The 24,648-nt window shown below is 35.3% G+C and overlaps 1 protein-coding gene across 2 annotated transcripts; it reads right to left on the reverse strand.

Moving 5' to 3' along the window:
• Positions 1-95: 95 nt before the first annotated feature.
• LOC118263950 (meiosis regulator and mRNA stability factor 1) lies at positions 96-24,504 on the reverse strand. Of its 2 annotated transcripts, XM_035576214.2 has the most exons (19): positions 24,090-24,504; positions 22,011-22,171; positions 21,537-21,683; positions 19,685-19,845; positions 19,123-19,234; positions 17,229-17,413; positions 11,090-11,246; positions 10,478-10,634; positions 9,738-9,931; positions 9,012-9,595; positions 8,587-8,768; positions 8,141-8,276; positions 6,817-6,922; positions 5,356-5,670; positions 4,683-4,988; positions 3,989-4,394; positions 3,707-3,876; positions 3,496-3,595; positions 96-3,260 (listed from the first exon to the last, which is right to left on the reverse strand). In XM_035576214.2, exons 1-19 carry the CDS (start codon positions 24,286-24,288, stop codon positions 3,223-3,225), a joined length of 3,816 nt encoding a protein of 1,271 aa, XP_035432107.2. In that variant the 5' UTR covers positions 24,289-24,504; the 3' UTR covers positions 96-3,222. The 2 variants fall into 2 exon arrangements, with proteins under 2 accessions (XP_035432107.2, XP_035432108.2); XM_035576215.2 differs by lacking the exon at positions 4,683-4,988 and having other exon boundaries at positions 24,090-24,503.
• Between the last annotated feature and the right edge of the window lie 144 nt (positions 24,505-24,648).

The raw sequence follows: 24,648 nt of genomic DNA on the forward strand, positions 1-24,648 counted from the left end.
TAAAATATCCATAGCAAGAGATTAAAGATCCATACATTACCTAATAATGTAGCAAATAAGTTAATCAAATTAATAAAAATGAAAGATACAATAAATTATTGAAAAAATAACATTTATTTTCCGACACATTCATCATACATGCAATACTGAAACGACTAATTCAAATACATCGATTCACTAGTTAAAACTATAACAAATAATCACAGAATTACGAAGATGTAGGAAAACTTTTATGAAAATGTTACATCTTCCTGTAATGAACTTTGAATGCATACTTAATTCTACCTTACTGTTACAAAATACATAGTTATTGGTCAGAAAATAAAACAACAGCTTATAAAGTACTTAAATGTATCTTCACTACAGTCTTAGAGAACTTGGTAATTAAATTTATAAAGGCCGGCGTAGACTGACGCCTTGGCATGACAGCGTGCTTCACGAGATCAAAGGACACTAGTCAGCCACTCAACATATTCAAATGGTTTTATTCTCTGCGGGTCTAAAGTTGTTTGTGTCGTTAAATTTGACTGAGATTTTATCAATAATACCGGTTCTTGCTGAAGATGACGAGAGACTAAAACGAACTGATGAGTTAAAGAAAAGATCTGGATACATCATTTATAGAAAACAAAATGTATTAAATTATATAATGAACCACGGTAATGTGTGGTTTCGGAACGGCATGCCAAGACGTGCCGCGACGTCAGTCTGCGCCAACCTTAATTCTTAAGTAACATTTATGAAACGCTGGACAGTACTCCGGCCCTATGTGAACGCCGTCACAATCAGAACTTACGTGACAATTACAATGGTCATAAAATTAATAGATAGAAACCTTATATAAAATATCTCGTTTCCATAGATGATCTGATGGCCAATACTGATGTACAAATGCGGACTGGCAGTGTAACAAATGTAAAATTAATTGCATTGAAAAAATATACTTCAAATATGCAAGAACCCGCTTACATACAAATATAAAACAAAATTATCTGTAAATAATTTCGCAATTAAATGTCGTAGTTCCACATTATCGAGAGTATAATATTTTATTACTAAAATGTTCATACTTTGTACCAATTTAATAATCAAAATGTAATATTATGTACACTATATACATACCTACGAAAATATACCGTCGACTTATGATTACAAAACACTTGCTCATACTAGAAAATATTTGTGATCGCTTATTACATCGAGTTGAAACCAAGTATGGCATTCAATGGTACAGAAGTATCACAGTGGTAATTAATGCCTTAGAATACAGACTAAATCTCAAGCCTATTTACATTTATGTATATTAATCATTAGCTCATCACTCCCAACATTTTTATATTTAAATAAATCTGTTAAGACTATTTTCAAATTATATTAACTAAATAAATTATCACTATGGCTTATTGCAGGTTGCTGTCGTTTTAAAACATATGTTAGACAGACGAACCATTGATTAGAATAATTATTTTAGATATAAAAAAAATAAACATAAAAGGTACAATAAAATTAAACCCATGAAACATTGCTAGAAAGACTAGAGGAATTAATTCCCATTTACAAAAAATGGTTCTATACAAACTTACGACCAACGTGATATAATTAGTGCACATTATTACAATGTTTAGTACAGGATAATTTGGCCGAATATAATATCTAACTAGTGCTTTGGTACAAATTATAAGTCACCTTCCACAATCAGAAGTTAAAGCTTACTGTGCGTGATTTAGAAGCCAATAAATAACATTTATTACAAAATACAAATACAATAATCACTTGTATTGCGACAAGAGCAAATGGAACTTAAATCAACGTCTTTCTTGGGGAACTATGTGGAACTAGGAGATTTAATTAAAGAAAAACACAAACGATTGTCATAAAATTAAAGCAACATCGCACTAGGCACGAGCATATTCTATCAAAGCAATAATAATATCACCTACATCTACATTCATTGAATACTCTTATAAAACCTTTGAACGTTTTTAATTGACGTCATTAAGGCCAGTTCGCAAAAGTGAGATTCAACAAACAACTGGCGTATCCATTACGTAAACCACCGTAGAACTTAACATGAATGTAAATGTTATCTAAAATTACATAAATTCGAATGTGATACACCTACAAAATGAGAGAAGGAATAGGTCTGTACAATAATTTGAAGAGTAATTTCGAAATAATACAAGCAAAATACATGCAAATAGATTTGTGGCTGAAATATATTAAACGATAAAATTCTAGGACAATCAACATGTTGTATGATCATTGTACTTTTCGTGGGCATCCGAAAAATGTTACAAGTGCTCGAGATGTTTATTTAATAAAACTTAGCAACTATTCTTAACATATTTTGAGCCTCAAATCAATGATATGTACATTTAGTGTTTATTATTGTTTTATTCGTATCAATGGCAGTAACATTATCTACTTACAAATTACTACGTAGATAACATACTGTAAGATCTTTCATAAACTTATTAGTACCTTAAAGTATCATTTGAAGCTTGTTCAGTCCTTTGTTACGCGAAGAGCCACATAATATAAAATATAAGAAAAAAAATCTGTATATAAAATGTCAAAATATAAAATAAAACAAGATAAAATTGAATAGAATTACGCAGTTACACTGTTGTAAGGTCTAGACAATTCTATATAATAGTTCAACAAGTAACTTTGAAAGACTAGTGGCCTGTTTCACAAGATCTGATTAAGTTTCTTTCCGTTAGTCTTAACTGCCAGGTAATTTGATAACAGTAGTCAAAATATCTGGCAGCTAAGCTAACAGTAACTTAATCAAACATTGTGGAACAAGCCCCAAAACAACACACGAAACTGACTCATTGGATACATGAAAATATAATAGTCAAAACAAAACATAATTTATACACTAAGATACAGTAAAAGAAGACTTCGGTCAAGATGATTCTTACGACTTACCTCTTTGTACATAGACGGGGAACATTAGTTTTATATCGGCACTTAAAACATTTGACGAATGCACCATAAGATTTCTTATACTAAATAAACACATAAAAATATAAACATCTAAAATATTATTGTTACAGACATCACAATTTATTGGACACTTATATTAGTCTAGTAGTTAAAATTCGTTGCGACCCTGATGCACATCACTCCAAAGTTTCAGGTGCCGCGTTTGGAACACGTATAATACTAACCTACATCAAAAATAAGGAATGCATCTTCTTATACGACGCGGTGGGATTATGGACCTTCGAAGTGAGCCGCCAAACGAATACGACCTAAAGATAAATATAATATTTAAGTACAGATATAGTGAACACGTAATAATATACATTGCAGGGAAGTTGTTGATGAATATTTACTCAATTCTATCAATAAAAGTACCATTACTTAGCCCAAGATTGTATTGACGATTGATGACAAAATAATGTCATCAACTTTGCTCTAATAGCTTTAAAAATATCCACACTTTGAGCAAAAGAGAGTAATATATGTAATTAAAATAATTCTTACGTTTGTTTTCGAGGTTAAGAAAAGCAGTAGGAGTGGGCAACGCGCTTGCAGGTGGGGAGCACCATATGTTGTTCTTTGGTGATTCAAACACACGGGAACCCTGGAAAAATAACGCATATTATGAATACTTTTCAAAAATATTACTTATTAGTGTTGAAGACTAAAAACATATTAAATAGCAATTAAATTACGAAAATGGGATTTCTAGTACCTTTTGTCCCGGTGGTGTATCATGAACGGAGTAATCCTCGTGCGCAGGGCCTGGTATGAGTTCGCGACATCGCGGTACTACGACACCGGGGCATAACGTCCAGCGCCCGGTTTCGGTTTCCGTGAATATCTCCATGTAATGACGAAGGAAATCTGCCACGCCCTCTGCACCTGTCAAATACATTTGTTCGTTGTTAGTAAATCGAAATAACATTTCGGGTCCATTATAGAAAATATTGAATGGTAATCTCCATTAACAAGTTTAATGAGCAATTTTACTCACTAGGATCAACTCCAGGGAAGACAGGTTCATAACGACGAGCGAACTCGATGAATATTTCTTCGGGCGAGGCGGGCGTAGCGCGGTCCGTCAGTAGCTGTGCGAGGCGCCAGACGACGCGCCACTCGGGCGACACGTTGAGGCGCTGCTCGCTCAGCGTGATGACGCCGGCCGCCAACAGGCGCCGCAGCTCGGGCTCCGCCCCCCGCAGGCGGCGGTAGGCCGCCGTGAAGTACTCCAGCGTGGAGCCCCGCGCTACGCTACGGTCCCCGCACAGCACCGCGCACGCAGTCAGCAAGCACCCCGCCCAGGCAGGAGAGCCACCGGGGGCTACCACTATATTGTTCTCTATACAGCCGCCCGCAGCATACACCAAACCTTCCAGTGTATCAGCTTCCAACATGTCAGGCTGCAATATCATTAGGGGACTATAGAATAAGATTAGGTGAATAAGATAAGTTGTCGCATGTGACACTGTTATTATGCAGGTATCGGTTAAGTATATGCTGTAAGTGAAAAGTATGATGATCAGATGAGGTGAGGAATCTACATGAATTTGCCAAACACTCCTAGCAGTCTTATGTAGTAAACGTGAGATAGTTGGTTTTGTTTTTGTCGGATCAGTTGCGTGTGATCAAGTTTAGTTCAGTATACTGGGTGCAGTAGTGGTCCAAGAGTCGGAGCGGTGTCGGTGTACCTGCGGCGGTGCGCCGTAGTGGTGCGCGTAGTGCAGCGGTAGGTCGCGCAGCGCCAGCGCGGGCAGCGCCCTCAGGCGGCGCGCCAGTAGTGCGCGCGCCACGCCGCCGCGCAGGCGCACGCTGCGCTCGGCCGCGCCCGCGCCGCACACGGCCACGGCCTCGGGGATGAGCTCGAACAGTTCCAACAGCTTCACGCAGCCGTAGTGCGCCACCCGCAGTTGCCGGCCGAAGTGCGCGTGGTAGGCCGGCACGAAGCGCGAGAACTCCATGCGCAAGTTGGCCGTGTGCCGCAACAGTTCCACCGCCTGGTGCAACGTACGCTACTCCGATACCGATCTCACCGGTTTTGCCGAATATGCGCGTCGCCTCGATAAATACCCAGTCATACTTATCAAAACCTCGAGCATAATCGCCAAAACGGTAGATTTAACTAACACCCATATTACAATTCTTTAAAATAATCCTTCCACCGAGTAAACAAAATCCTAAATATTTCCCTCAATGCTTAGCCACTCAAAAAGGTACCTAATTGTAGCTTACTAAGTACAATGATTCACACTGCAATCAATAATCCACCAACCATGGCAAGTATTTGGCAATAACTTTAACAATGATGATCAAAATAATGATGAAAATGATGATGTAGGTATGATGAGACAATATCGTGCTTACCTGCATGGCAAACTCTCGAGTGCGAGCCCTTTCTTCTGGAGTAGGCAGGCGACGTGGCAGGGAGATGGTGCCGTCTGGTGCGACGGTGACTGCCTGAGGGTTGACGCGCTGCATCAGCTCGGCGACGGTACAGACTCCGTAGTCCACGGGGGAGAATGGCCGGCCTGTCGCCGCGTGGTACAGCTGTGGCAGCTCGTGCAACTGGACAGCGCGCCCCGGCTGCCCCTTCAATACCTTCACGAGATCTGATGTCCAACGACGGCTTTGAGCCGCCGCCGATATTGTTATTATACGAGATGAGCCGGACCCAAGAACCTGAAATAAATAAATTGCTTGACAACACCTCATAACGCTAAAATCTTTGATTGAATAACAAGAAAGGGGTTTGAGTAACTTTGTATGGACTTGTGGCGTCATTTTTTTTTTCAGCGGCCACCAATAATTTTCATTTTACTTTGTTCTGCTGTGTTCATTACACATATATGTTCAATTATTTTTATCCTAAGTTATATCAAAGCTGAGATATTTGAGTTTGAAGAATTTAAAAATGTAGTCTCTATAAATACTTTAATAACCGTCCTGTGTAAAAAAATCTTAGTTATTGTACATTATTAGAAGATTGATATTAGTTATTGGCTTTACTGTTTCTCGACCTCTCGTCTGTCAATGTGACTTTAGTATTGGGCCCTAGGAAATAATAAAAACACAGTATTATACCTTATGGCATTTATTACATGATTTTTAAAAACACATTTACATATTAACTTTCTTAGTCCATTTCGTTCTCAATGTCATGTCGAATAATGGTAACTAAAAATTGTGCCGGCGGAGTCAGATTATTTTGATATCTGCCCCATCCCATGTACCATATAATGGACATTATATGCGAACAGCAGCCTAAGGTCCGTTTTCCGATTATACATGAGCAATAGTGGCCCAATATTGCATCTAGCCCTTGTGCATCTTGCCCTTCCAGTCTTTCTACCAGAAAGTCGACCCATGAAATGTGTGACCAAAAAAAAAAATAATTTATGTAATATTTTAAACAGATTCATAGGAAGTCATACAGACCTTTGCCAAACAGGGGATGTACTATGCTAACTAGAAACAACGCTCTGTAATGTCTAGGTACGCATTTTTCGGGGGGATTTGAACCCCCAACCCCCCCCCCCCTGGCTACGCCTATAGTCGTTACAATTATCCACAAGTCCACGAGAGTTTAGAAGCGCGCCACACCATCGGCCCATAGATAAAGAGTGCAATAACATTTAATAACTTCTTCGATTTCAATGACCAATATAAAACCAAATATCTCAGTTCCGATATGGTTTAGAGAAATATGGCCATAATAGCTTTTGATCGCTGTATTCTGTTCTTTCATAATATTTAAGTTTCATTACTGGCCGCTCAACTTCAAAACGACGCCAACTTTACCCAAACCCCTTTAGTTACATCACTTACCACGATAGCATTGCCGAGCGCAGCAAGTAGGTCGGGTAGTTTAGTAAAGCCGTAGTCGGCGACGCGGCATTGGCGACCGAAATGGTGGTGGAAAGCTGGTATCAGTCTGAAAAAACAATATTAGGTTAACAACAAAAACTTCAATACATAAGTTTATTAATTAATTGTTTCATGGTAGTTAGTTGTTCCTTTCTCTCTTAGTTACATTGTTTATTTATTTACCTTTAGTATATTTTTACCTATTTTCGCCACTTTCTAGTTTTATACTATAATGCATGCTGTGAAACTCTGTTATTGGCTTCAGAACCTCATGTCACACTTTATACTATATCATGTACTTAGAAAAGTAAGCTGTTGAGTTTCCTACCAATAAATAAATAAATCATTCGCAGATACATATTATAAACTTTATAGTATAAAAATTAAAAAAATTAAAAAACCCGACTGCATAAAAAACACTTTAAATAAAAACTGAAAAGTAAAAAACAAGCTTAGTCTAAAAGTGTAGATAGCAATGCTATTACCACAAAATTAAATAATTTCATAATCAATACACAAAAAATAATAATCTTATGCGAAACATAATTGAGTGCAACAGTCGGGACCCATATTGAATGATTTTAGTCTAGTTTATTTAATGGCTCCCGACTGTTACACTCAATTATGTTTCGCATAAGATTATTATTTTTTGTGTATTGATTATGAAATTATTTAATTTTGTGGTAATAGCATTGCTATCTACACTTTTAGACTAAGCTTGTTTTTTACTTTTCAGTTTTTATTTAAAGTGTTTTTTATGCAGTCGGGTTTTTTAATTTTTTTAATTTATTGATTTTTATTTAACACTTTTTAGTTAGTTATAATACGGCTATGTGTTTCTCAAGATTTCACCCGCGACACGAGAGAACTACTTCCAATACCAAGATAATAAAAAAATAACTCACGTCGATCCAGTTATTTTAGATTGATTGCGTAATTTCACATAGTATTTTTTTTTCTATATGTCAGTGATATACCATTTTGGAATCCTCATGATGAGCTCTTTAATTTGATACCCATATTGTAGCAAATAAAAAAAATTTTTTATTTTTTACTTCTGTCTAGGACGTCTCACGGCCGCCATTTTGGTTTTTGTTTTACGTCACATATCTAAGAACACTTGGGTAATTAAGACGAATCCAACGATACCCTGATTGTCGAAATCCAACAAGCCGTTTCGAAGAAATGAGGTAATAAAGAATATTAGGCTCATACATACAAGATACGCGCGAAAAACATAACCCTTCCTTGGCAGTCGGGTAAAAAAAAGTATAGTAATACTGACTTGCTGAATGGTATGGAGCACCTAGGCGCCGTGCGCAGTAAGTCAATGAGTTCTCTTTCGAACAACGCTAGCATCGGTTCTAAGGCAGGCGCAGTGCGTGGCCGCTCGCGTTCTCCACTCGAACGGGAGCTCTCGCCTGGAAGCAACACTTTTGTTACGAACACGAAAAAACAGAAAAGAATTGGAAAAGTAAAATCTCTTTAAACTATTGGCTGTCACAGACGTCTGTAAATTTCCACGCCCCAGACTATAAAACACGTCTAAAATATCACGATAAAAAAGTACGTTATAGATAAATTCACAAACAAAAAGGTCAAAGAATTGATGCATACAAACATAAACCCGTAACACAACGAATCACTACGTGCAATCTGTCTAAATATAAACGCTGATACATCAAAAAGAAGTCGGTGATTGAATGGTTAATGTAAATAAAGTATACTGACTATTAGCAGCCTGAGGCAGAGGCGGAGTGAGTGCGAGAGGCCTGGCCTTCCACGTGAGGTGGCGGGAGGGCGCGTCACGGACGTCCAGGCCCTCCACGCTGCGCAGGAGCAGCTCCAGGGCCACGCCGTGGCGCGGGTCGCACACCAACGCGTCAAACCGAGACTCGTAGCACTCCACGAAACTGTAATACAGATTATATATATTGCTTACACATAAATGCGAAATATAAGTAAGGTTGCCAGATGCCCAATTCTTTTTATATTTTTTATAATAACACCCGGCACTTGTAACTCCTGAATATGAAGTTTCTCTCGATATGGTAAGATCAGTATATAAAAAAGTATAAACTGAACAGTTAAGAGTCTACTCTATACAAACAAAGAATTGTATTATACATTAAAACATAATTACAGATTTAACTTACCTTAACAACGGTAAAATTCCTCCATGACTCTCCAACAAAATATGTACATTCTTAGCCAAAGTTGAGATCTCCATGAAAACAGGTTGCAAAATACGGCTACCGTCCTCCTGTCCGGTGCTCATGGACGCGTGTATATGGCACTTCCAGGGCGCCTCCTCCATCTCGGAACTAGACACGGGCGTTAGATCCACTAACTGAACCATTCTACCAAACCCTTCATGTATGACTACTGTGTCTTTAAGCTTAGCTATATCTGAAGTCGTCAGAGCACAGCAATGACGACTGGCATAAGCATCCCTCAGTCTCAAAAGAGGTAGTGTATGGTTCTTTTGATCAAGTAAAATAGCTCTTAGTCTAGCTCGTAGGACATCTAGATTGGGAGCCGGTGACGGCTTGCCTAGAGAAAGTTCTAGACGTCGCCCCGTCCACTGGTTGTCCAGACGGCGTTTGTGAATGCGAGCGATTGCCAGCCTCGCGTCCCATTCTGAACGAAGCACCACTGTCGCTAAAGGACCTTCTCCGGCCGCCCAAACAGTGACTCGGACGGTTTGTACGTATAAGTTGAATAGCTGAGTCAGCATCTCCTAAACAAAAAGATATAAATGTGTTATAAGTCTCATTTATTAACTAAGTAATGGTAATGACAATACTGCCAGTCAGAATTATAAGATGCTTTTAGTAATTATAATAATTAGCAAATATAATACTTTTATTTGAACATCTTACCTGCAAAATAGCAGCATCATAAGGCGGTAAGTTAGAAACGGTTAGTTCAGCAGTGGACTCCTCAGACTCGCTATGTTCGCTGAAACTAGCTGAAGAGTTCCAAGGAGACACCGCCCTGCTAGCGCTAATATCTCCATTGCGACCCTCCCCACTATTACTTGAGGAACAGCCCGACTGGTCCAAATTCACTGAACCTGATAAAAACAGAAATATGCGTGAAAAACTTTAAACAATTTTACCTTTTATTAAAATAAACTAAAGGATTTTAAATGACTACTATATAGATGTAAACACTACAGAAAGTTAATTACAATTGTATAATTAAAAAAGGAAAAATGGCAGAATGAAGGTTACAATAAAAAAGTATGAAAAGTAAATCCAAGTTTAATCAAGGTAACTTTATACTGGCTAAAAGTGGAAGGTCAACGATTAGTACCTAGTATTTAGGTTCCAAGACTAAAATACACTAGGTATACCTACATAGATGTAGGTATAATTCTTGCCTAATTTATGTCAGAAGGTGGTCTACCACCTTACATAAATTAGACAAGAATTAGAGTTTGTGTGTATATTTGATACACAATCACGTCAAAACAGCTGAAAGCATTGGGGTGAAATTTAAAACAGGAGTAGATTATGGTCTGAAAAAACACATAGTCCACACACACACGAAAACGCAGCCAAAGCCGCTGGCAGAAGCTAGTAAAAAAATTTAAATGTTAATTTAGTAGAAGACTTACCATGCGTGCCCCTAATCTTCCTAGGTTTCGGTGCAGGTGGTGGGCAGAAATCATGAGGCGGTGGTGTAGGCGCCGGCAGTTGTTTCAGAGCCATAGCCCACTCCTTCGAGATGCAAGGAGTATTGAACGAGCCCATCTCTTGAGGCGATGAGCATACCTGGAAATAATGAATGAAACATAAGACAAAGACTTTCTTTTACATCTAACAAATATGTACTGCTTTGACGTTCATAAGATACAATAGATACGTAAATATTATAATATTTATTTACTGTGTTGAAATCTATCCACATGTATACAATAGTAATAAACCACAATGTATGATAAGATTGTAGGTACATTCTAATTGCAAGTTATTACAATTTGTCATATAAACATTATGTGAAATTCCTAGTTGTAAATTAACATAACATTTTTTATCCTTATTAATGTTCGATTCTTGTGAAACCCGTTGAGTCATCTACAGGTTACTTGACATCACTACATTCTACTTTTTGGCTTATTTTATTCATTCCCTGCTATCATCCTTATTCCTCCTATTAAAGTATTCCTTATCTTCCTTAGTTTCCTATTCGTATTAAAGACTCAAACGTAAAATAAAGCTATACGAACCTTGGCAGGCGGTGGTACAAAGGTGGGTGGCTGGTATGACGCCGGCGCAGTGCTGTAGCCTTCATCGCTGGAGTATGTCGGCGGTACAGCGCTGCGAGCGTACCGCGTACTTATCTTACGTCCGTACACATCCTCCCCGTCCATACGCATTAGAGCTCTGCAAGTAAAAAAAGAAATTTTTGAATATATTTTTATGACATCATCATGAAATGGGCCAATGAGAAACGTATTCGTACGCCCATTGTCGCATATGCACGCTTTTGTCAATTGACGATTCTAAGACGTATGCTTGCATCAAAATTATGTTCACGAAGTGGCAATGTCACGTCACCCACTCCATGCTGCATGTAGTTGATAAATAACGCGACGTGGATACAGTTTTGAATGCGTTTACGCAAGATGAAAACATTCGTCTTGAAATCTGCCTATTCCTTTCAGGCATGATGTTTTGTTATGTTTGTTCTAGTGCAAATACCGATAATAATTTATACATTACATTATTGATTATATTATATAAATACTTCAGCAAATAGTAACAAATTACTTTAGGCATATAGATCACTCATACTTCCGAATAACATACTGTAGGTACGACTAAACTAAACTGGATACTAGTTTCCTTTTGCCTGTTCATTACGTCAGGACAACGTTAGTATGAAAAAAAATGACAAATACAAAGTAGTCTGTAGTAGGTTTATATTATTAAGAATGCTCTTATACACAAACCACTCGAACGCATACCGATACTAAAAGTACCTAAGCACATTACAATACAGGACAAACTGTTAAAAAGGTCAGTTCCCGACCACCATGACTAAGACTTATCGAATAATTTTATATTCAAGTTTGTATAAGTATTCTGAGAACGAACGTAAATGCGCACTTCGCTGAGGACAACATAATCAGAGCGTGTCATATTCAAACTGTAGATCTTATAAGAGTTACAAGACCTACTTAGTATCGTATTCTTATTGTTGAATGGCGGACAAGAGGCACGATTCTTTGAAAATGCGGTCTCAAAGTTTCAATTTCGATTAAATAGTGGAAAGAGTATACTACTAATAGTTTACCAACGTGCGAAAGAATGCGTCTATCCCGCTCAACTAGCATAAGTGTGAGCGAGAGATCTTATAAAAATGACCTATGACAATTCGCACGTTTATAATGGCCCAACTATAACTATATTAGTTAATCTGCTGTCACCACTCGATACTGGCAGTATAGGCGACAACAATGTACTGGAGAATCTGTGGCCATTCAAGACAAAAAATAACATTTTTTTAAGGAACGAAAGTCATCCAATTGCTTGTCCCGCTTTGGGCGAGGCGAGAGTGAGTGTCAGACTCTTACTGACTAAAAATCACCCCGTTCCTACTCCTACTTTTTGAGCCGGAGCCCCGGTAAACCCGCTAGGTAGTCCGCAGAACATATTAGTTCTTAATTCGTAATCTGTTTAAAGTGTTCGCTAATAGAATCACTGCACTACCGAATGTAATGGGAGTGATTAAATAAGTAACATGTGTGAGTTCAATCCAAACCCATTGGATTGAGAATATTGAGATTTATGGTGGCATTAATAGTATTGAATTTCTATTAATAGACCTAGATCGTACTGGATTTTGAATTAAGATCGGTTCTTCATTTCGGCCGTTAATCTATGTACCCTCAAAATGGTTGATAAATTTAAAATTAAAATACGACTACCGTATTTTTTTATTAGTTTATGATTCATGATTCATTTAGCGATTGAATAACATAAAGAGCGAACGAGAAATAAGGTGACTTATTTAATTCAAACATATCATCACGCCTTTTAATCTCACAAGGGATAGGCAGAGGTGCGTTTAGGTACAATTGAACGCACAAATTTCACCAGTTATGTTATTAATCCTATGTAATAAGAGGTTAACCTACTGCCAAACACCAGGCACAATTCTTATATCAAATCAAAATTGGGCTCAAAATTTTAATGGACAGAACAAAATATGAACGTTCCGATTTTTCCATAAACAATACATAGAATGTACGTGAAAATATTTGCTAAATCTGCGTACGTTGTAGAACAAATATTTACAGTGATAGACTCGATTAAACGCTGCCCAACGTTCCGCAACGATGAGGTTGAAATGGTAATCATGTGTGACGTTGCAAACTACCATTGAAACCAACCAAATGCGTTTAATACTGAAGGATACATAAAAATAGAAATATCACAGTGCACGACTGCCAGAAACAGTTGATACTAAATAAACAGTTGCAATAATTTCGAGATGCGCGACACACTTCGTATCACAGGAAAAATGTGCTCAGCATTACATCATTTGGAACTAAACCTCTTTTCGCATAAATTAAGATTTTTTGCAAACAAAATCTACTTAGTCATCTTACGAAAAAGTTTCTAATCAGCGAAATATAGGCACGAAATGATCAAAATATGACTTTCGTTAGAAACACCAAAGAAATAAATAATATAACCAGTCTTACCCTGATAATAACATAGTAACTAGTATTCACGGCAGGCGATCATTAATTAAAAAGTTTATAAAACTAAAAACGAGAATAGATTTTGAAAAAAAAAACGTTACACTTTGAATTTTTGAGTTTAGAATATATCACTGTGTTGCGGCTCGTGCCTGACGATGCAATGACCTTTTTCAATCGCGATTAGATACTACAACTAGAATGGTTCAAAGTATGGAGGTATACTTAAAAAAATAATATAATTTATTAATTTATTTATGAATCGAACACATGGCACATTTTCCTTTCTTTGTTTAAAAATTAAATTAAAATATATATTGCATGAATTAAACTGCTTTAATATATAGAATAACAATTAATTTTGAATCGATAAGCGTTATGAATAACTATTATTATCTATGTATCGATGCATCAGCTGATTTATGTTCGTGACAGAAGACGTCAGTAACGTCTTCTGTCTGTTTAGAAAATTGATTGTTAAAAGTATTTAATCTTCATAAATTTTAATATAATACACGTTTTTAACTCTTAAGTGATTACAAGTTCCAATTCCAAGTTAGTTTTCATAGAGGTCCGACTCTCAGACTCAATTCCTGGATAAGGGAAAATGTTGTTAAGTTTTTCGTCTTAGTTTATACCCAAAATCTGATATTAAGGCCTTCATATGAGACTATACAAAAATAAATAAAACAATTGATACATTATGGAAACCACAGTCAACATTCAACCAGTTTCCGTAATACAATTTCTATTCACTATACTCCCTTTAGATACAAAATAAAATAACAAAGTAATCATAATTGGAACCTAAATAATGATCGAGGTAAGACGTGGCGTCGTAACAGCTGGCATATGTATGAATACCGACTTCCTACTTCCGAGTGTTAGGGTGCGAGTATAATGGAACGAGAAAATACTACGTATTGGTAAGTTAAATGTTAAGAAATGTAAAGTAATCATTTTGAAACGAGTTAATTATTATGTTTGTAAAATCTACGATACGACAGAAAACCCTAATCTGAGGGTTTTTCGTTTTGAGGGTTGACAAACGCGAAGGAAAACATCGTGAGAAAACCTGGGCTTATAGTTTCTAATTATAAGTTTGAAATCGCCAACCCGCATTGAGATAGCGTGGTGATTAATACTCAAACCTTTTCCGTGCTAGAAGAGGCCTTTAGTCAGCAGTGGACACTTATAGACTGTTGATGATGAGATGAGGGTTTTTTCCGAGCTATGGTTTAAAATAACGCCAGTTAAGAACACACGCCACCCACCTAGCCTTATTTTAGAATCCTTCCAAAAAGATATTGATTTTTGTAACCAGATTTATGAGCCAGAAAAGTATGTAAGGATCGTAAGAATTAGGCGGCGCCCTGACTTGTTTTTTTTTTTTATTTAACTTTTTGCAACTTGTACAAGAGTGACTGAATGCCATAGGCATTCTAGCTAGCCAACCTTTAGGTGATCTTAGATTAGGTGGCAACTTATCTATGAGACAAAGGCATTAGTTTACTGAGCAGTACTATGTATGTATGTTAATCTTAATTATTCTGGTTTTATTACTCCTTTCTGCCAGTATAACATTACTTTACGTTACATTCGTGATTCTCCGAGGGTACGTACACCATTGTACACCAAAACCGGTTGTGTTCAACACGCCTTACCGACTGTTATGAAATGGGGTCCACATTACAATGGGATTGGGGAATGCTATAACATAAACAACTGTATAAGGGCCGAATGTATTTTCAAAACATCGAATGCAATTTCCAGACTTTGGTCTTTAAATAATCCAAATACTCATAATCATTTCGCTTCTAATCAGAAGCCATTTTTTTCTACAATTTGTTCATAGTTCGTTCGCATGGTATACACAATTGAGTAAAAGGGGAAACCTATTATTATGATAAATGATATTTATTTTGCAAATAAGTTACAACGTAACTCTTTTACACGTCAAATATCTTAAATAACTAGATAAGGCCGAATATTAGCCTTACTAACTGTTTTATATTTATTTGTAATGTATTGTAAGTAACGCCATTGCTTTTCTAAATAACTAAAATAAAAAAAATATTATATAAAACTAATTAAATGAGCGAGGACGCAGTGCAGTCACGTCTTATGTGTATTGTTATAGCACAACATCGTAACAGATGAGCGAATTTGCGTAACAACTTTCACTGTCCACAGATTAAATAATGTACTATTTACCGCGAAAAATGTTTGTGCTGCGTTAGGTAAAAACCTTGATCTCATTCTAAAATACATATTTGCACAAACCAGTAATATTGAGTACATAAATACATAACTACATAATACTATATACAAAATATGTAGGTATAGATATTACTTCTAAGAACGCATTTCCATTATGCAATTAGTGTCAACACATCGACATCGGCTCGGGTGAATGCACTAATAAAGTGACACGCGATTCATATGACCCGCTATGTATTAGTTCAATAAGTATCTACAAGAGCTACTGTTTCCTATTATTCTATATAACGACGTAGTTTTTACACAAATCGACTGTAGTAATCATTAAATAATAATAATTAACCGATTATAAACCAAGATATTTGGATCAGAGATAGAAATTCAATGTTAACAAAAATATACCTAAGTTTATAAACTGACATGGTCACTAACACCATCATTAGAACTTGATACGGGATATTTACTACGTTTATTTATGTCGATATTTCATGATCACGGTTGAATATTTTCATCCGTGATCATGGCGCTTGCAACAGTGCCGAAACATAGTAAATATCCCGTATCAAGTTCTAATGAAAAATATATCTTATTTCATAGATTTAGGGCTGAAATTTGTTATCAATTTTGTTCTTTAGTAGGTCATACATATACGTAGACTGTACATAGTACGTACGTTGATATAACAACGCTACCTTATAGGACTTCGAACGTCGCGACGTGCACTAAGAACCTATGTGTAGACACTAACAACAGTATTAAAATTCTAGGTAGGTATCATGCAGTCGGCAAAAACATGAATACATTACTCGAACTTGCTGTATATTTATAGTCCAGGATGCAATTATACAAAACTGTTTGCACTCAAACGCAATTAGGTATTATTTTGAAATGAAAATGAGCAATTTAGGATAGGAAGATACTTGTCTAAATTAATATCAATTATCTCGAAAATGGTAACCATTTTACAAAATATCGTATTATTTAAACATATAGTAGTGTCTCTATGTTTTTACAAAGAAAAACGGAGACTGACAGTTTAAGTAAATAATAGTGATATATTCAAACTAATACTACTTATAATTTTATTATAACTTTCGTGATACATACTAAATTCATTATTATGTTATCGGCTTACTCAATACTACTTACTTTAAACGTACGTACCGTATATTTTAATAATACAATAGTTAGACATATCCTAAAGCTAACTTTAAAAAATATTTAAAACTAGCTACTTCCGCGCGGTTTCACCCGCTCTGCTCAACTCCTATTGGTCATACCGTGATGTTTTATAGCCTATAACCATCCTCGATAAATGCGCTATCCAACACAAAAATAATCATTCAAATCAGATCAGTAGTTCCTGAGATTAGCGCGTTCAAACAAACAAACAAACTCTTCAGCTTTATAATATTATAAGTATAGATAGATTGCTTACCTCGATGCATGGTCGGGCGTAGAAAACTTAAGTATTGCAGTAGGAGCGGTGACAGAGACAACCCTGCCACCACACTTTTTGGCAAGATGGCGGAGTCTTATAGACACCAGCTCAGGTGGCTGGTGGATGGGCAAGTTCAATACTTCCACTTCACAAGTTGGAGTTTCATCCTCACTCTTCGATACCTGAATCATTAAAAATAATCTGTCAGAAATCATGTGTACACTATAATGTAAAGTGTAGGTCACACTGCCGGCTAAGGAGCGTGGAGAAACTGTTTATTACTGAAGCATGGAAACTGGTTATGTCCAGTTTCGCTAGACAAATGGCTGAAACGCCAGTCGTATAGAAGTCTTATACATGTTCTTTTCTATTAGAACATTGTCATGGCATTTGGCTACAAAGCCGAGCCATGTTTAACCAGGCTTAACCAGCCACTTTTCCTTTGGTTGGTTCAGAAGTAAAACAATATGCGCCAGTTACGTCCAGTCGCTCGCTAACTGGCAGTATAGCTTACGCTTAAGAAAGCCCTATATACTATATATAATATAATGTTATTACATTCTACTTATGTACCTATGTCTTATAACTATATTATACTAACAACTACTTGGAATTTTCTTATTCATAGCGCTATCAATCTTAATTCATTTCAATTTGTTATTACAAAGACCAATTGCGACCCATAAAAATACTGTATGTATACAATAGGGTAGATGACTAATTTTTATTTTAATGTCCGTCTTGTAGATTATTTAAAAATATTAGACACGTATTTTTTATTTTCTTACGGAAACAAATACTTTCGAAGATATATCAATTTTAAATATCGCGTGACGTCACTTTAGAGTACGTTTTATACTCTATAGTGACGTAGTTAGCTCCCACTCCTAAACTTTGATTCGTTTTATCTAAGTATTGTTATCTTATATGACAAAATAAAAAAATACGTGTCTAATATTTTTTTATTACCTAACTGACGGACTAATTAGATTTTTAATTTTCATACCCTGTCATCATCCCTATTTTAGTAGTCTTGATTACCCACACATTGTAATTGTACCTAATCTTTATAAATCGGTTTTGTTTTGTTGCCAAATAGTTCTAAATAAAAGCAATTTTACAAAATAAAATGTTATTAATTAGATATTCGACTTTTATTTCGTAAAAAGAAGATAAAAGTGACGTCAATAAAATACCAATTCAAGATCATTTCAAACAAAACATCGTGACTTGAGCACTTTTATATCAGTGTGGTTTATAACTGGATTTATGCGTTATCAACAACAATGATACCGAATCGACAATTACATTCCACGGGAAAAATTTTAATAAAGATTCACTACATACAACAATGTAGTGTGCATAAATATAAGGCCTTATACACACGATCTGGGAATTAGATCGCCGGGTAACCGGTGCCGGGAATCCAACGACAAAATGTACATCAAAACTAGTACGTTATGTATGAAACCTTACGTACATGGCTATACACTTCATCGCCGGGTATCCGGCACCCGGAACCCGGTACGTGTGTAAAGGCTTAACCATATTACAGAAATGTTATGAGTCATTGTTATTGGGGGTCGCGTAATAATTTGATAACTTATCAGTATGTAAACACACTGTGTTTATTTTAAGATTGTAAAGAAATTGTTTGCTCACTTAGTACAGTGTACTAAGATAGGGTAAGTTGCAGTAACTAGGTTACATAGAAAAGTTCTTAGTGTAGGTAATCTACAAATTGTTGCTCCAGGTCTAGATATAATGTGTATGTATTTTTTTCTATAAATGCACCTACAACATAGGAGAAAATCCTTGTGTGGATAATAGTTGAAAATAATATAAAATAAATAAAATAATTTGTTAATTGGTCCCATATTCTGGCCTTTACCTTTCTGGGAAGAGTAGAGGCGATCTCGTCAAAGCAATAATGAGACGAGGCACATGCAATTAACGCCGCCGAAGTGTTCTGTTTGTGCACCAATATCACTTCCATGTTTTTCCTGATGAATATAATTCTCAATTTAAATGTGTGTAAAACAAAAACAGTACCATTTACTGCCCGCAGATAATAAAAACCATCGTGTATTATACACAAAAACCTTCCTTGAGAATCAAGTGTAAACTGCATCAAAACCTGTTTAGCAGTTTTTGAGTTCACCTCCAACAGACATTGGTTTTGGGACTTAATGTGAGTTTATATGATGTATGATAGATATAGAATATTTAATATTGTAAGTTATAGATATTTTATAAATTAAATACTTGAATGTCAACTTAAATAATACAAAGCAATTCTTCTGTTCTTATTCACACAGTAGACTTAGGACTAGTGTCAGTTTCTACACCGATATATCAAAATATTCTGGAAATTTTCCACATTAAAATACTTTAACATCTTATTTTAATAGCACTTAAATAAAGATTAATTGATAAACAAACTACATTCATACCTATATCTGAAGTCAGTTAAGTCTGCAGCAAAGTCAATATCGCCAGAAATCAATAATATAGCAGCCGGTGACGAGTGGAGATCACCAAACCTCCTCATACACTGTCGAAGTTTATCATCCGACGCATTTTTCTGAGTTCTACAGACATGTATTAGGCTCACCTGTTGGTATAATAATAATTCTGTCAATATGGTTATAATATTACATTAATTTCCATCCATAGGTAACATCAGACACATTTGCTCCTTTGCCACCCTGTCCAATAGAAAAAAACATTTGCTAACTAGAAGTCACGCCTTTTATCCCCGAAGGACGTAGACAGAGATCTGGACATTATGGCTCGTAATGCCACCATACAATGTACACCCACATTTCACCATTTTTGTAATAAGTCTTTGTATTTGTAAATGGTGAAATACATAGGTAATAGAGGGTAAATTTATACTGGAACTGCTAACTAGAAGTAAATAAGTACCTAAATACTTATGTATAACAACATCAACATTTTTCCTTGTTGTTACTGACTTCAAAAGTTCAATGTGTTATACCTAATGCGCTCTAACAAGGTGCGGCTGACAGATGCCAGTATGACGTTGACGTCTCTCTTTAGGGATGGACATTAGAAAAATCTTTTTTTATCGCTATCGATACTCGCAGCATACATTTAATTCTCTTGAATTTTTTTATTAAATGTGTGTGTTATTTAGTTGTGCAGTCTAACTACGTGTATATACTTGTCAAAATAAGTATTTTATGACCGAGCCCTGAGGTGTTTCAGAGTTACAGTTTTACAGAACCGTGAAGAAAACAAGGATATATTAGTTTGTATATGTTGGAATAGTACCACCACGCATTATCAATGGCGCCGGAAATGTCTAGAAAAATGCCTACTACATATTTCTGCTCAGATAATGTCACTGTGGTTTGGGCAGAGAGAGCCGCGTCTACAGTGGATTTACCCACATAATTAAAGGTTTTTTAAGAATGATAATTGAACGACTCACGATTTTCGTTTTTTTTCTAAAAAAACATCGACTACCTATCCATCGTAGCCGTACATCCCATCACTAAACACGACTATGGATTTACGTTATACGCATAACACTTTACTTTATTTTTCATTTCATTAGATTTTAATTGAATACTAGAACATTCCGGTTGGTTTTAATTTAATTAACTACGCATCCGAATGATTTAACATAATACGAATGTGATACAGCTAAAATATTAAGGCATAATTTTTAAATCGCAGCAACTTTCAAGAGTGATACGAAACGTTACTGAATCTGTCAGCCGCACCTTGTTAGAGCGCATTAGGTATAATGAACAAAACATGACATACTTGTATGATATAACAGTGTCAATGTTTTACTAAGTAACAACCATTGGAGAGATTAACTTGTTGCATATATGTATCATATAATAGATAGATGTACATAATTATTCAGGACAAAGTTAAACAATTCATATACACATTTTTATATTCTAGTAGCTTATGCCATGGGTTTATTTGGTATTATTCCATGCTAAAATCTATCCCTATGCCACATATAATTTGGACCTGTTCAGTTTTGGCATGAAAGTGTCACAAACTTAATGTGACTGTAATGTACATATATTAGCTGTTCATTCATCTCACTAAAACTCGGGAACGGCAGGATCAATTTGGCTAATTTTCTCTAATGGTCTTGAATTATTTGTGGAAGTCCAGAGAAAGCGTAAAAGGTGAGAACAAAATGTTTGAGGCAATACGAAGTTTGCCGGGTAAGCTAGTTCATATTATTTTTTAAGACAACTGTAAAGAAATTAACATAGGTATTTTACATTTAAATAATTTTATTACGAAACTTACTTGAGCATCGTTAAGTTCTAATAGTCTTGTGGTTGTCTCCTTCCTAACATCACAAACAACTACAAAGTCAGCTTCTCTTCTTCCGTCCCTTACAAACTTTGCTCGAATAGCAGCCACCAGCTCTATAGCAGAACAACCTCTTGGAATCTGAAATAAACACATTAATTTTAGGACTAAACAGATACAACCTATAGGATCACCTTTCGACCATTTGACTAAAGAGGTAGTTAAAGCAATAAGCTGATAAAAGTACATCTATAATATAAAAATAAGTCAGGTTTTCCTTCCAGACGCTATAACTCCAGAACGCACGAACCGATTCCCACGGTTTTGAATTCGTTGGAAAGGTGAATATTCAGGAAAAATCAAGAGAAAAGCAGAAAAACGGAAAACATTAATGGCGAAACGGAGTTCGTTCAGTTTGCTAGTTATGTATACAATATTGTCAAAAATATGAATAAAAAAACAAATCACCTGGCAATTTTCAATATCCCAAAAAATTCCAATAGGTACATTAACTTGTCTTTGTTTGTGGTGTCGATATCTTGACCTCATTCTTGTTCTTTCCATAGCAATCAACCCCTCGTCTTTAATAATACTACTGTCAATTTCATCTGATGAATCGTCTTCTGCATCTATTTGACAATAATAAAAAAAATACTTAATATAAAATGTTCTCGAGAACTTATAATGCTCTTTGAACAGTGAAAATGTATGGCTGCACTTCGTAGGCGAACGTTATGCACTGGCAGTGTGGGTAATAAAATAATCTGCACATCCTATTTGAAACTTGTCACCGTTTCAAATTGGATAACTGTAGTTGGATGCAAGTACACGGTATTATCGAACTGTCTAGATAAACAGTGGCCTTCTATATGACGTTGAGACTTTGAGATGAAACTGTAGGAGGTTATTTGAACAAGATTAATGAGATATACAAGAACAAAAAATATATAATTTTAAGTAATGAAGCTATTAATATCTCATTCTGACCTTACTTGAATTTAAAACAAAAATCATTGCATCAATGACATTTTTAGCCCCTATTTTGTAGGAATATAATAATAATACTACAAACAAACATTTTTAATTAACAATTTTACAATATCGCAATACTGTGATAGATTGCAAAATACAAATAATACAAAATTCAACATGACTCATCATGATTTTATTGCACAAGTCATTTCTTATTTTTTTTTGTTAGACCATTAACTATAGTTATTAACTGGTTTTCCTCATAAAATGGAGATTTTGTAACAAACAACATTTTATTTATGCTGTTAATATTCCCTACAACATGTAAAAACCATCAAGAATATTGCAAAGCTAACCAAATAGAGAGACATTCTAGATTTTAAGATAAACCTTATAAATTTATGTATTTATATCAGTAAAGATATTTTAAAAGAATTTTAGTTAGATTATATGTATGTATAGGAGATGGAATAGAATAGAGCAAAGCTTTGCTTATATATCATCTATATCAAAAAACTTTCCATGTAAACATCTGGAATAGTTATCATGAACAGATTAAACCACAAATTATACTTTAAATTAAATTTAATGTACCTACCTAGACTATTACTTACTTTTGTAATTTGTTTGACCTTGTTAATATGCTAATTTAACTTGACATATTTTATACCTATACCTATTAGAACTGATAAACATATTTAGTATGTTTACCAGTTTCTACCAGTAAAGTAGTTTCTAAAGTAAATAAACAAAGCAAAGATTGCTATACCTACTGAGTACATACTTAAGATCATGTGTACATGATATATGAAGTCTTTATATATCTATCTTATCTTATTGGTTATAAAACTGCAATACCATCTTTACTTATGCATTTTACAATAAATAACCAATAAACATTTTTAGGATGTACTAAATGAATTAACTATTCATTAAGAAGTTAAGAACTCATGGTTCTCATGCACTACCTATAACATAACCACAAACAAATGTATTACAATAATAAATATTCTCACTGTTCCTCTCAAAGTTCCATCTGACAAAACTACCACATGTCACTATAGAATCTATATAACAAAGATAAACGTAGAATTGTTTGCTTATACATTATTTATCAGCATAACAAAGTGGTTTATACTTCAGTACCTACTTAGATAGCAACCAATTGTAAATATTTTCCACTATGAATATACTTAGAAAACAGCCTCAATCTAGGTAGTAGGTAGCTACATAAACCTATAGGTATCGTGCAGTGCATACGCTCAGCAAACGTGATATACTACGTATGTATGTATACATAATAATAGTAATAAAGTAAAACAATCGAGTCCACTGTTTATAGTAACATGAGATTGATAACTTTACAAATAACAAACAATGCTGTAAACTTAACCGTCAATTCCTGAAAATCAATTCCAATACAACGAAACAAAAACTTTCACATACAAAATAATGAATGCCACATAACTTGTCGCGTAACACATTTCCTTAGTGTTACTCAAAATATAGAAGGAAGATGATTAGAAATGAAAGTAAATCGACTTGGATCTATAAATAATCATACAAGATTCTTACCTGTAATCCATGGACGAGGAGGTAACGGTATCTTCATTGCTGAACTACACACGGAACTCGCCAGACCTTGAGCCGAATGACTTCTGGTTCCTTTACTGTTGTTTGAACCTAAGTTATCACAATTTACTGGTGCAATCATTGTGCGCGTACAGAATAATTTGTTACGCGTAATTTGTAACGAACAGAAGTAGTCCAACATATGTTCGATGAAAAAAACAAAGAAATATTCGCTCTCACCGAATAACTACAACGAGCATTACACAATAACTAAAATTATAAGTAAATAAATGCTGAAATCTCATACGAGATTAGCGTCATCAATTAAAACTATTACATGTAAAATGTAAAAATAATCCAATCGTCTCCTACAACGCCATAAGTAGCTACCACCTTATCATTATCAATAGAACGAATGGACTATTGGATGAATTGATTGAACGAATTGAGAATGAATGAATGAAATGACATAGAGTAAGAAACTAAAACTTCGAGCTCTGGTCTTTTCAGCCAAAAACTTACTAGAATCCAATTGAAACATAAATTACAAAATCAGTAAATA

This window comes from Spodoptera frugiperda, chromosome 26, assembly GCF_023101765.2.
Source record: "Spodoptera frugiperda isolate SF20-4 chromosome 26, AGI-APGP_CSIRO_Sfru_2.0, whole genome shotgun sequence".
Taxonomy (NCBI): domain Eukaryota; kingdom Metazoa; phylum Arthropoda; class Insecta; order Lepidoptera; family Noctuidae; genus Spodoptera; species Spodoptera frugiperda.